This window comes from Rana temporaria, chromosome 13, assembly GCF_905171775.1.
Source record: "Rana temporaria chromosome 13, aRanTem1.1, whole genome shotgun sequence".
In the NCBI taxonomy this organism is placed as follows: domain Eukaryota; kingdom Metazoa; phylum Chordata; class Amphibia; order Anura; family Ranidae; genus Rana; species Rana temporaria.
The window spans coordinates 95,724,588-95,739,491 of record NC_053501.1 but is presented as its reverse complement, the minus strand read 5'-3'; the positions used below and the strand labels follow the sequence as shown (position 1 = coordinate 95,739,491).

General features: G+C 41.8%; 1 protein-coding gene across 2 annotated transcripts in view; it reads right to left on the bottom strand.

Annotated features, from left to right (window-relative positions):
- LOC120920941 (SLAM family member 5-like) overlaps positions 1–10,144 on the bottom strand; it is a 126,530-nt gene extending 116,386 nt beyond the window's left edge. For both annotated transcript variants that reach the window (XM_040333398.1, XM_040333399.1), the window contains exon 1: positions 10,019–10,144. In XM_040333398.1, the coding sequence (XP_040189332.1) occupies positions 10,019–10,103 (85 nt within the window). In that variant the 5' untranslated portion in view covers positions 10,104–10,144. The remainder of the gene's footprint in view (positions 1–10,018) is intronic.
- Positions 10,145–14,904: the final 4,760 nt, after the last annotated feature.

Here is a 14,904-nt window from a genome sequence, read left to right as displayed (position 1 = left end):
CGGTATCGGTCCCGATACCGATACTGGTATCGGTATCTGGACAACCCTAGTCTAGGGTCACCTTATGTCCGATAGGGCCATAGGGTGACTGAGAAATTATATCCTAAATTACAGGACAGGGGACATCACTCATAGTTCATATTGCAGGATCTTGAGATATTGCAAGTTGTTGGTTAATTGTGACCCAACCAGTCAATAGTGACTCATTTCTATGATCAGCCCTGGCTAGTGACATGCTAATTGAGTCTGCTTCTGAAAGACCTCTCATTGTGTGATGCTGCTTTGTGTGAATTCTATTGATATCAGATGTGTAATGGAACTTGCCAAGCTGTATGCGGAAACAGAACGTCTGTCTAGGGATGTGGATTGAGAAGAGATCATTGTGTGATGGTGTTTTGTTTGAGTTCTGTTAATGAAGGAATGTGCAGTGATTAGGTCATGATAATTATAGCCCGGTGCCGAGATGTCTAGAATGTTTAGCAATTAGCCATCTGAAGGTGTATTGAAGCCCCCAGGGTGTGGGTGGAGAGTTTGATTGTTCATGTGCCTGGAAAACTGTATAAAAGCTGAGAGTGAACCATTAAAGTTGTCTTCATTTTGGAACTAGTACAGAGCTGCGTGTCTCGTCTTGATTCTGGGGAAATGGGATGGATCGGGTCCTGTTGGTTGGAGTGTCGATAAGCTGTCTTGGATGGGATGGAAGGTCGTAAACGGCGGTGACCGTTAAACAGCCATGTTAGGTTTATGTTATTAACCTGAAAAAGCCATGAGGCCATATTAGTGCAATGATTTCATAGGCATCCCCGCCACTTTGTGTACGTACAGCTGTGGGGTGGTGAATCCCTTGTCTTCAGCTCAGTAGCCCGACAACAGCTGCCTTATGGGTTTTAATTACACCCAACCTCATCCCTGCTTTTTAGGAACCCTAGGGTTCAATGGAACCCTGGTTGAGAATGGCCACATTAACCCCTTGCTGTTGGCTCCCCTGTGCGAATCACTGTAGCTGCACGGCGGGGTATAGGGGGAGCACGCCGCCTCACTTAGGAACCGATGCACGTGCCCGGCAGCCGCGATGTCCGCCAGGCACCAGCGATCGCTCCTGACAGAGCTACGGTAGAACGGAGATTTGTGTGTTTAATGCTTAGAAACAATGATCGGTCAACACCCCCAGTCAGTCCCATCCCCCCACAGTTAGAACACACACTAAGGGAACACATTTAACCCCTTGATAGCCCCCTAGTGTTAACTCCTTCCCTGTCATGACATTTAGTGGCTATTTTTAGTTCTGATCACTGTATAAATGTCAATGGTCCCAAAAAAGTGTCAAAAGTGTCCAATCTGTCTGCCGCAATGTCACAGTCCCGATAAAAATCGTTGCTCACCACCATTACTAGTAAAATAAAAAATGCCATAAATCTATCCCCTATTTTGTAGGCGCTAAAGCTTTTGCGCAAACCAATCAATATATGCTTATTTCAATTTATTTTACCACAAAATATGTAAAAGAATACATATTGGCCTAAACTGAAGAAGACATTTATTTTTAAATTGGGCATAATTATTATAGCAAAACGTAAAAAATATTATGTTTTTTCAAAACTGTCGCAAGTATTTGTGGAAAAAAAAAAGAACATCAATTTTGTTCGGGCACAACGTCGCACGACCACGCAATTGTCAGTTAAAGCAACACAGTGCCGTATCGCAAAAAATGGCCTGGTCAGGGGAGGTAAATTCTTCCAGGACTGAAGTGGTTAAACATTTACACACACTTTAAAAATCATTTAATTGCGTCTTTCCTTTCTGGAATTTTTATTTTTTTACAATTTATAATGAGATTTAGAATGAGTCTCTCACCCCTTCACCTGATATTGCTGTATTGTCTATTAATCCTGTAAGTCCCAAAAGACTAGCTTGCTTTTTTTCCCTCTGCAGCTCACCAACTGATCTCTTCCTTCTGGAAAATGGCTTCCACCCCTCCCTTTTTTCATTGGGTTAACGTAGTAAATACATCATGAGGATGGAGGAGCCGTTGGCTAGATTTTGAGACAAATACAAGACCCTTTGGTTATTATGAGCACATTATTCCTCCTCTGATTCCTTGAAAGCTTTGGTTTCCTCTGATCACCCTCCAGCTGGCTCTTCACCCAGCTTGCTCCGTGCAGCATCACCCTATAGCAGTTGAAGAGAGGACCCTTTATTTATTTTTTCCTTCCTAGTTTTAGCGACCCTCATCCTCTACCCTTCCTGAAAAAAAAAAAAAAACATACCTACCAATTTTTTTGTTCTCTCTCCCTCTTTCCTTTTCTTTTTGATCTTGTTGATACGAGATGGTTTGCTTAATGACTTGGGGCCAGATTCACAGACATTTGCACTTGCGCCGCGTATCAGTGATACGCTACGCCGCCGTATCTTACCTGGCGGAATTTCGAATCCTCAGCAATTTCGTGCCGTAAGTTACGGCGGCGTAGTGTTTTTCTGGCGGCGTATTTGAAAATGGGCGTGTTGGGGGCGCGATTCATTTAAATGAAGCGCGTCCCCGCGCCGAATGAACTGCGCATGCTCCGTTTTGAAATTTCCCGCCGTGCTTTGCGCGAAATGACGTCGCACCAATGTAATTTTTTGAACTTAGACGTGAGTTACGTCCTTTCCTATTCACGGATGACTTACGCAAAAAAAAAAAAATTAAAATTCGACGCGGGAATGACGACCATACTTTAACATGGCAAGTCTATCTATACGCCACAAAATAGCAGCTTTAACTATACGCCGGGAAAAGCCGACTAGCGACGACGTAAGAGAATGCGACGGCCGCGCGTAACTTCGTGGATTGACGGAAAAAACGAATTAGCATACCCAACGCGGGAAAACGACGCGAACTCCACCCAGCGGGCGCCGAAGTATTGCACCTACGATCCGAAGGCGTACGAAGCCGTACGCCTGTCGGATCGAAGCCAGAAGCCGTCGTAACGGTTGAAAGTACGCCGGTGTATCAGTAGATACGCCCGCATACTTGCTCTGTGAATCTGGCCCTTGATACTTATTTTATTGCATCGCAATTGGATGTTGCGAAAACAACAATACTTCCTAATGTTATCAGATCATTTCTTTATTTATGTTATTATCAACATTCTTTTTGTTTTTACCTTTGCCATGTAAAGATATTTCCTTTTTGCGCCGTCGTAAGTCCTAATCTGGCCCGGCGTATCTATGCGACTGATTCTTAGAATCAGTTACGCATAGATATCCATTAGATCTGACAGGCGTAAGGCTCTAGGTGTCGCCGACGTCGTTTTCCCCGTCGTCTATGCAAATTAGCTATTTACGCGAGATTCCCGATTGTACGCGCAGTCGACGCAGTGAATTTACGACGTTTCTGTAGCATTTGCGACGCGTAAAGTTGCCCCTGCTATATGAGGGGCAACCAATGTTAAGTATGGCCGTCGTTCCCGCGTCGAAATTTAAAAAAGTACGTTGTTTGCGTAAGTCGTCCGTGAATGGCGCTGGACGCCATTTACGTTAACGCCGAAACCAATGACGTCCTTGCGACGTCATTTAGCGCAATGCACGTCGGGAAATTTTAGGGACGGCGCATGCGCAGTACGATCGGCGCAGGAACGCGCCTAATTTAAATGATCCACGCCCCCTACCTGGATCATTTGAATTAGGCGGGCTTGCGCCAGAGAATTTACGCTACGCCGCCGCAACTTTACAGGCAAGTGCTTTGTGAATCAAGCACTTGCCCGTAAAACTTGCGGCCGCGTAACGTAAACGAGATACGTTACGCCGCCGGAGTTTTACTCCATTCTACGAGAATCTGGCCCCAAGTATATTATTGTTGGAAATTAAAATATAGTAGCCAATCGGTTCCAAACCCATGCAAATCAATGACCTAAAAACAAATAAACTACAATGAAGAGCTGTGTGTTGTAAAGTGTAAAAAACACCAAAGAAATAAAGAAACCACACTCTTATATCATAAATTACAAATCAGATATCACCATGAATAAACAAAAAATCTTCATTTAAATTATTAAAAATACATAAAAATTGTGAAGTCCATGTTTAAATCCCCCATGTGAATAAACATACTCAGTGAGTATAGGAAAGGTTCCTCTCCACCCGCATGCAGACACACAATGCACTCACCAGACCTAATTGACTCCTATTACAGGCATATGGGAAAATCTAAGATGTTGTACATGAGGTCACAGAAATGAATCCAAACTGCTGCTGTCATCCATTCAGTATTTATATAGAGAGTGTATTCAAAAGCTCCAGTTTTGCCATACAGAGAGGGAGAGGAATGAATGCTCTCATGGTGCAGTAATTCAAATCATTCATTTAATAATAAGGTTGTATTGCACTTACATGAAAGAAGACAAGGATCAGCATATATTGTATAGGAATCGCGATCCATCTGCGTTCCAGCTGACCGGAAATAACGGACCCAACGCTGTTTCGTCAGCCTACATCTGACGTCTTCGCCCCCTGAAGATGTCAGATGTAGGCTGGCTAAACGGCGTTGGGTTTTGTTTGAGATACACAATTAACGATCAGCTAGAATGCATCTCAAACATGACCCAATGCAGTTTTGTCAGCCTACATCTGATGTCTTCAGGGGGTGAAGACTTCAGATGTAGGCTGACGAAATTGCGTTGCGTCGTGTTTGAGATATGTTTTTTCCGGTCAGCTGGAATGCAGGTGGAGCGCTAACCGGCAATTCCTTTAAAATATAGGAAAAAGAAAAATCGCGCCAATCTATAAAAAACATTCAAACCTATGTGACAACACAATTAGTGTAGTGAATAAATGTCCAAAAAAGAAATAATGTCCCTGTAACATATGAGATATAACACACTGGCATGTGTGAGAGACATTCAGATCTTTGGTGAAATGAACATAGTAGTGAAATATATTAAAAGTCCAAATAACTTTGAAGTTTCTTGGGACAAACAACACCCGGTGCACAAATGATTAAGTGAGCCGCCACCACATGGACTGGGGCTTACCAGAACACATATAAATAACAGCGTTATTTAAAGATTGCAGCGGGATCTCCAAGGAGTATGGTCACAACACAGGATCAATGGATGTACAGCATGTATCCTTCACTAGTAACTCCACGGAGGGATATGGTAAACTCGTACTGACAAAACTCTTGGACCGTAGCAGGAAACAGTGGCATGTCATGCAGAGAGAAAGCCGCACATAGCGTAATACGTCCAAAAAATAATTTTATTAAAAGAGTAAAAACCTACTTACATCAAATGAATTAATATAGGCACATAAAAGCAGTTTGCCGGCCGGCATAGATAGGAGCCCTTCCTCCTCGTACGAACGCGGTGACGTCACTGCACGCCGTCGACCCAGACGCGTTTCGTTATAGGATAACGTTTTCTTCTTTCAGGTCATGCCTTTCTATCAATGTTAGAAACAATCTGGCAGGTCTCAGCTTTGCAAAGGGGGCAGTGCATGCTATAAATTCTGCAGGGTGCCCAAACTTTTGCAGACGCCATTTTTTTGTTTTCTGTAATTTTGAAAGTGTAAATGATGGAAATAAAATCTAACTTTTTTTTTTTACATATTATAAGAATGTCTAATCTGTAATTTGATGCCTTTTGGAGATTTTTCCATCTTTCCTTGGCTTTGTTATGCACATTAATACAAATTTTTACCTGGGGTGTCCAAACTTTCGATCCCCACTGTAAGTGTCCCCAAAACCAAAAGGTCTTAAAGCATTGTTTGTGGGGTCCTATTCTGGGAATCTAAGGCCCCATACACACGATAGAATCCATCCGCTGAAAAATCCCAGCAGATGGGTTTCAGCGGATAGATCCTATGGTGTGTACACTCCAGCGGATCGGTTTCCGCGGATATTTATCCCCTGGGATGTATTTCCAGCAGATAAATATTTGATGACATGCTATCAAATCTATCCCCTGCAATCCATCCCAACGGATGGATCCGCTGGTCTGTATAGACTCACCGGATCCATCTGTCCGAAGGGATCCCCGCATGCGTCGTAATGATTCGACGCATGCGTGGAATTCCTTATATGACAGCGTCGCGCACGTCACCGTGTCATAATCGCGGCGACGGCGCGACACGTCATCGCCAGAGGATTTCGGCGCGGATTTCAATGCGATGGTGAGTACACTCCATCGCATGGAAATCCGCACAAATCTTCGAGAGGATTTATCCGCGGAAACGGTCCGCTGGACCGTATTCGCGGATAAATCCTCTCGTGTGTATGGGGCCTTACACAAAGAGGCTGTCAATGTATCAAGTTATTGGCTGGATGCAAACAAATTGAAATATTATTATTTTTCAATATTGCTATCCTTCATTTAAAAATCACCAACCTATAACAGAGCGCCGTGACAGAAATTCTGGACCGTACCAAGAACGGTATCTGATCTGCAGATTTACTGACCAGTGACCTCCATTAGCAAAAAAATAAATAAAAATTTGATGAATTATGTCTGTGATGTCAATAATATGGAATGCATTTAAAATCGAAACTGGAACACGTTAAGCAGATAAAATAATAAAAAAAGTACATCCTCCACATCCTCTATCCTTTATTCTCCACCAAAGCTCTTTTAAACATTAGTTTTTCTATCTGTGCTGACCCTCTAAAATACAAATATTTGGTTGCTATGGATAATCCACCACCAGTTTTTTAAACGCATTATTGATAACATCACGTTACCCTATTTACGTCAAGCAAAGGCTAAACACAATTGCGCAATAAACCATAAGGGACAGGCCAGCAAAAAAAAAAAAAAGAACAAAATAATAAAAGAGATGTTAAACTTCTGCCACCAAATCCATCATTTATAAACGGAAAGTACAAAGTTGGGCTTCTTGGTGATTTTCTCTGAGGAACACAGCAAATCCGCTGTCTGCAGGAAGAGACTGGGATTTCCCAGTTATATACAAGCAGGGATTTTTTTTCTCAGATAATAGGTGCAGGAACTCCCCCTTTCCGAGTCACCCCTTTTTTCCGCCCCCTACCCACCTCCCAGTACTTTCTCTTTTAGATAATATAAAACCAAGTATCATTTTGTATGGAATTTGGTAATGATATCAAGAAAAGCAGTAAAAGCCAGCAACAATAGATCACACTAACAACAATGGACCACCCACAACAAAATTTCCCCGCCAGCAACAATAGAATCCCGGCAGCAACAACAGATCTTTGCACAGCCAGCATTAATAGTCTCTCTGGCTGGCATCAACAATAGACCCCTCTCCCAACAGTAAATCTCTTTCAGCAACAACTGACCCTCCAGCAACATAAGACCCCCCAGCAACAATAGGCCCCCCCACCAGCAACAAATAGACCTCCCCAGCAACAATAGACGCCCCCTGCAAAAATATATCTCCAGCGGTGAGCATCAACACCCTGGAGCACACCCCAGCACCCCTTGCCATTACATACAGTCAGTCCAGGAGGTGCCGGACTGCGTTACCCCGCGTCCCCGCTGAAAAAAAGCCCTGCATACAAGGCTTATAATAATACAATCGTATGTATTTATGAGAAATCATTCCCACCAAAGTTCCCACAATGGCCCATTAAGGAGAAATTCACACCAGAACGTGTTGCGGGAAACCCATGTTCCGTGCGTGTTTCTCACTCTGTGCTAAAAACGGAATACCCATGCGATCTGCTGTGAGTGGCAATGTACTCCTAATGACACCCGAAATGCAGATCGCATTTGCCTGCACAGGGACTATACTGAATTACCATGTGATCCGGTTGCAATGCATTTGAAAAGGTAGTGCATGCACTACTTTTGGTGCAATCCCGTGCGATTTCAGCTCGCATCGCAGAGCCTGTTCCTGTGTGAACTAGCACTAAAATAATTGCAATTTAACCACATCAGCCTGGAAGAATTTATCCCCTTCCTGACCAGAGCACTTTTTGCGATTTGGCACTGCGTCACTTTAACTGACAATTGCGGTCGTGCGACGTTGCACCCAAACTGAAATTGACGTCCTTTTTTTCCCACAAATAGAGCTTTCTTTTGGTGGTATTTGACCACCTCTGCGGTTTTTATTTTTTGCGCTATTAACAAAAAAATTGCGACAATTTTGAAAAACTTTTTTGCTATAATAAATATCCCCCAAAAATATATATAAAAAAAATGTCTTTCTCAGTTTAGGCCGATACGTATTCTTCTACATATTTGTGGTAAAAAAAAAATCGCAATAAGCTTATATTGATTGGCTTGCTCAAAAGTTATAGCGTCTACAAAATAGGGGATAGTTTTATAGCATTTTTATTATTATTTTTTTTTTATTAATAATGGCGGCGATCAGTGATTTTTATCATGACTGCGACATTATGGCAGACACATCTAACACTTTTGACACTATTTTGGGACCATTGTCATTTATACAGCGATCAGTGCTATAAAAATGCACTGATTACTGTGTAAATGGCACTGGCTGGGAAGGGGTTAACCAGTAGGGGGCGAGAAAGGGGTTAAGTGTGTCCTAGGGAGTGATTTTAACGGTGTGGGGGCTAGGCGACCAGCGACACGACACTGATCGCTGCTCCCGATCAGGGTGTTAAAGCTGTCTAAGGTGAAGATATACCGTATTTATCGGCGTACAACACGCACCCTAACTTTAAGAGGGAAGTTTCAGGAAAAAACGTTCCACAGCCCCCTGCGTATAACACTCAGGCACAGTTTAGCCTCTATTTTCATGGTAAAAAAGTGAGTGTTATACGCCAATAAATACAGTAAGTCTTTCAAATTGAAATTTAAGCCTTAACGGCACGACATATCAAAAATAGCTCTACTACATATTATCTAGTGCAAGTTAAAAACTGCAATAAATGTTCCAACTCCACCATTACAGTTTTCTTTTATACTGAAGGGACCATACAAGGATGTGTCAGCTGATGGGATGATCCCTTATCCTTGGCATTACCCACTTAGTACCCAACCCCTTCCTCCACCCCAGACCCTCTACTGGTTACATGCCCCCCTTCTGCTGTCAATCAAGATGCCCATCAATGCTCCAATAGGGTGATGCTACAGTTCTCCCAAAGGCTTCTTTTAAGAAGTAACGGGAAAGATGTTGAAGAGATGGATGGGAGACCAGCCTACAGACCAGGGTTGTCAACTGCCAATAAATTTACTGACAGTTTGCAAAAATCTGCAATTTTTTTTTTACAACTGACAGTAAATATCAGGGGCTGATAATTTCACGTTTTTTATTTTCATACATTTTTATTTTATAAAATAATTTTCACAGTAGAGAATACAAAAGTGTTTATAATGAACATGTACAGTAATTGTAATGTGTAATGTATAATTATCCAAACATTTGCAAGGCAGAATATCGACTCTTACAATGTCTCTGTTTACTTTTTACGTTTAAACCAAGCAAATTACTTTGTTATAAGTATTGTCAGTGTTTCCATACCATGTTTATACTGTTTAAACATTCACTGTGTTTGTTTTCAATAGACGTTCTGTAATTTGAAAGTAAAAAAAAATGTGATCCGCCAGTAAATTTTCTATGTTTTGTCAGTAAAAAAATGCTACAGGAGTTTGGCAACCCTGCTACAGGCTATCCTTTTTTGAATTTGGATCATATTAAAAAAAAATATGTTTTTATTTATCAGTGGGTTGTGCTATAGAGGGATATTTGCATCCTTAAAGTATTTCAAAATTCAGTAAAAACGTACACAATGTTGCTTGCCAGCCTAGGTCTTGCAACTGGTTTTTAATCAAATAAAAAATTACGATGTTTCAGTTTAACAGTGGGGAAAAAAACAAAAATTAGACACTGCAGGTCGTAATAGCAAAACAAAAAACTGGACACAATTGGATAGAGATACCTAGGATCTATAAGATCTGCTGTAGTTATAACACAAAGCAATGCACATCATGCCCAGTAAAAATGCTTTGTTATGTGCAAATTAGCTCTGTACACACCCTGCAGTCTAGGAAAACCGTTAGATATTTTAGCTGATCATCAATGTATTTATAGGACTAACCTGAAACATTGGTGAAGGCCAAGACTATAAGGCAGAGGTGGAGAACAACTTCTGGAGAAGGCACAGTCATCCTGAATGCAGACATCACCAGAACTGACTCACGGATTCAAATCTACAGAGGGGAGGGGAAGTTGCTGACTCTGACAGCTGGAAGCCTAAAGGAGGGGTTTATGATGGTAGAGAAACTTACTGCGTTTTCTTTTTTTTTAAACACTTCTTTGATTTCAGGACCCAAATAGGATAAGTATTACCATATTGAGACCAAGAAGAGAAATTATACCAAAATGTCAGCAAAAGCCATACAAAGACAAAAAAAAAAAAAAAAGTCAGAATAGTAAAAAAGCAAAAATGCAAACATTAATTGTTTTAACAAACGAAAATGAATGTGTCTAACCTTAACTCTATTTGTCTAAGATTATTCTACATAGAGAGCAAAGATTCGACATTATAGAGAGAAAAGATCCGACATTATAGAGAGAAAAGATTCGACATTATAGAGAGAAAAGATTTGACATTATAGAGAGAAAAGATTCGACATTATAGAGCAAAGATTCGACATTATAGAGAGCAAAGATTCGACATTATAGAGAGCAAAGATTCGACATTATAGAGAGCAAAGATTCGACATTATAGAGAAAAGATTTGACATTATAGAGCAAAGATTCGACATTATAGAGAGCAAAGATTCGACATTATAGAGAACAAAGATTCAACATTATAGAGAGAAAAGATTCGACATTATAGAGAGCAAAGATTCGACATTATAGAGAGCAAAGATTCAACATTATAGAGAGAAAAGATTCGACATTATAGAGAGCAAAGATTCGACATTATAGAGAGCAAAGATTCGACATTATAGAGAGAAAAGATTCGACATTATAGAGAGCAAAGATTCGACATTATAGAGAGAAAAGATTCGACATTATAGAGAGAAAAGATTCGACATTATAGAGAGCAAAGATTCGACATTATAGAGAGCAAAGATTCGACATTATAGAGAGAAAAGATTCGACATTATAGAGAAAAGATTCGACATTATAGAGAGCAAAGATTCGACATTATAGAGAGAAAAGATTCGACATTATAGAGAGCAAAGATTCGACATTATAGAGAGAAAAGATTCGACATTATAGAGAGAAAAGTTTCGACATTATAGAGCAAAGATTCAACATTATAGAGAGAAAAGATTCGACATTATAGAGAGCAAAGATTCGACATTATAGAGAGCAAAGATTCAACATTATAGAGAGAAAAGATTCGACATTATAGAGAGCAAAGCTTCGACATTATAGAGAGAAAAAATCGCTGCTGAAATTGGGTGGGGAAAGTAAAATAAAAATAATGATGATGATGAATGTTATTGGCTGATTGTAACCAAAGAGGAGGAGCAGTAAAATAGCTAGAACTAACTTGAAATTCAACATGAACGACGAAGATTCGTCAAAGCATCGAAAAACATACAAACGCACAAACGTCGAATCTGTCATTGAAAGCTTAAGGTGTCTGTCGAATGTTCAAAGAAGATTCGACGGAGCAGCTAAACTGTACAACGCTGCAATCGTACATTTGCGGTCAAATGCTCAGCCCATAGGCTATAGTAGAATTATAATGTTGGTTGACTAGTAATAATAATTAATAAATATAATTATTACTAGTCATACAACATTAGAATTCTTCTATAGCTTGTAGGTGGAACATTCGACCGGAAATGTACGATTCGACGTACAGTTTCACTGCTCCGTCGAATCTTCTTTGAACATTCGACAGGAACCATAAGAATTCAATGGCAGATTCAACCTAAATTCATTCGGATTTTCGAACGAATGCAATTTCTAACGAAAAACAAAATTAATAAAACGAATTTCGGGAGTAACTAAATAAATTTATTTGTCAGACCAAAACGAAATTCCAAAACGGAATATGTCTAAACATTAATTATTATTATTTTTAAATAACAAACATGTTATACTTACCTCCACTGTGCAGCTCGTTTTGCACAGAGTAGCCCAGAATCCTGTCTTCTGGGGTCCCTCGGCGGCTCCTCCTCGCAAAAGCTTTCCATGTTCATGCGAGCTCCCTCGCATGGTGGAAAGCTTTTGCGAGCGCGCTCCCGTGATAGCCGCCGACTGTATCACTCGGCCCCGATCCCTGGCGCGTTGCGTCATCCGCTGTGATTGACAGCAGCGCCAGCCAATGGCTGCGCTGCTATCAATCCGCCCAGCCTAGCCAATCAACGGCCAGGCTGGGAACCGAACAGGATGACAAGCACGCGCCCGAGACTTTCGAACGGTGCTGTCAGCTGTGCCCAGGCAGCGTTAAGAGCCCTGACTCAGGAGCGGAGCTGTCAGTGTCCCTAACAACAAGTGAATATCGGTTACACCACCCCTTGTGACATCAATCACCCAGCATTCCCTTGAGTTAATGACGTCACAAGGGGGCGGGTTCACCAGGTGACAACACCAGATGGCCCCCGCCACTTAGTTATTAAAGAGCAGGATCTGGGGGCCGCCTTGTTAAAGGGGGCTTCCAAATTCCGATAAGTCCCCTGCCCGCAGACCCCCACAACCACCGGCCAGGGTTGTGGGGAAGAGGCTCTTGTCCTTGAATTATTTTTCCCATCATGGGTGCGAGTGGGGGCCCCATGTCAAGTCCTCACAAAGCCCAGAGTCGCCTCTGGCCTGTGCACCTTCATCGTGCATCGCTCTTACATTGCTCACCTTTGCAACCCTACAGAGTTCACCTATGCACCCCCCTACACCCCTGATACACTGATCTACTCTGCGCTCCTCTTACATGGATCACTTCTGCACATTTGCATTTATGATGTATATGTTTAGGTATTGAGTAGGGTGCGCTGTTGACCACTATTTTCTTTTACACCTAAGTTATTTTCTTTTGCACTATATTTGTGTCACTGGTTCCCACAAAGTGACAGTCAGTGTTAGACTGCCTGCTATACTATCACAGTCCCTCTACATGTCGCTAATTGCCGCCATTACAAGTATTATTATTATTATTTTTTTATTATAGTATGCTGTATATGCTCTGGTTTGAAGATGCTATAATGTTCGCGTAAACCAATCAATGTGCTTATCGGGGATTTATTTACCAAAAATATGTAGCAGAATACATATGGCCTATGTTTATAAAGACATATTTTTTTTTTGGATATGTTTTATAGTAGAACGTTTTTGTTTTTGTTTTTTTTCAAAATTGACAGCATTTTTTTGTTTATAGTGCAAAAAACAAAACAAAACAAAAAGAAAAATGGTGATCAAATACCACTAAAAGAAAACTTGGCCTAAGAGTACCCTATAGTGTCCAGAGCCTCCATAAAAACGTTCCTGAGCCTGACAGCTGCTGTTTACAGCCACCTGGAGATGGCAATCAAAAGATGCAACGGTACATTGTGGGTTATATAAATAATGCACTTATCATTTCCTCCCAATGAAGACTATGCAGCTGCACCCAGGGCTGGTGCAAGGATTTTTGACACCCTAGGCGAAACCTCATTTTGCCGCCCCCATTGGTCCCGCCCCTGACTCCACCCCCTTTGTCCTGTACATGTATACGATGGAGGGGGTGGAGATTTTTGCGGCGCCTCTCCACCTATTTTTTTCAGCCATGGTCCACAGGCTCACACCTGTGCCTCTGGACCCAGCCTAAAGACAGTATAGGGCAGTGATGGCGAACGCGTGGCACGCGTGCCGCTCCCGGCACGGCAAGCCGTTTCGGTGGGCACGCCACACGCCATGAAAAATTGATAAACACACACTAAAATCAATTCGTCCCCACCGCACCGCAAACTACAACTCCCACAGTTCTCTACTGCTATTGATGACATGTCCGTGTGGGAGTGACAAAGAAGAAACTCCCTGGGTGACGTTCGTGCGTGCGTGTGCACGCACGCTGATCCAATCAAAGAAGCTGTCTCATCCACACCGCATCCACCATATCAGCGGTGATGTGACTGGGAGCACACGCGGCTGGAATCAGAGGAGCCTTTCGGCGGGAATGAGCTGCTGGAGCAAGGTCAGACACTGGGAGACAGGAGTTAATGTGGTTATCTTGTTAGTCCTAAGCCTGCCCCACTCTCAGATATCAGGTGCTAGCTCAAACAATCAATTGTGCAAAAAGAACAGCCTCATTGGTGTCATTGGGAAATATTGTGCCCCATCATTGGTGTTATGCAGCCTCATTATTGGTTTCATTAGGAAACCTTCTGCCCCATCATTGTTGTCATCATTGTGCCTCATTATTGGTGTCCTTAGGGAACATTGTGCCTCATTATTGGTGTCATTGGGAAACATTGTGCCCCATTTTTTGTCATCATTGGTGTCATTGTGCCTCATTATTGGTTTCATTAGGAAACCTTGTGCCCCATCATTGTTGTCATCATTGGTGTCATTGTGCCTCATTATTGGTGTCCTTAGGTAACATTGTGCCTCATTATTGGTGTCATTGTGCCTCATTATTGGTTTCATTAGGAAACCTTGTGCCCCATCATTGTTGTCATCATTGGTGTCATTGTGCCTCATTATTGGTGTCCTTAGGTAACATTGTGCCTCATTATTGGTGTCATTGTGCCTCATTATTGGTGTCATTGTGCCTCATTATTGGTTTCATTAGGAAACCTTGTGCCCCATCATTGTTGTCATCATTGGTGTCATTGTGCCTCATTATTGGTGTCCTTAGGTAACATTGTGCCTCATTATTGGTGTCATTGTGCCTCATTATTGGTGTCATTGCATGTGTCAAGTAGGTGAGTGTAATGGTCAGGTAGGTGAGTGTAATGGTCAGGTAAGTGAGTGTAATGGTCAGGTAGGTGAGTGTAATGGTCAGGTAGGTGAGTGTAATGGTCAGGTAGGTGAGTGTAATGGTCAGGT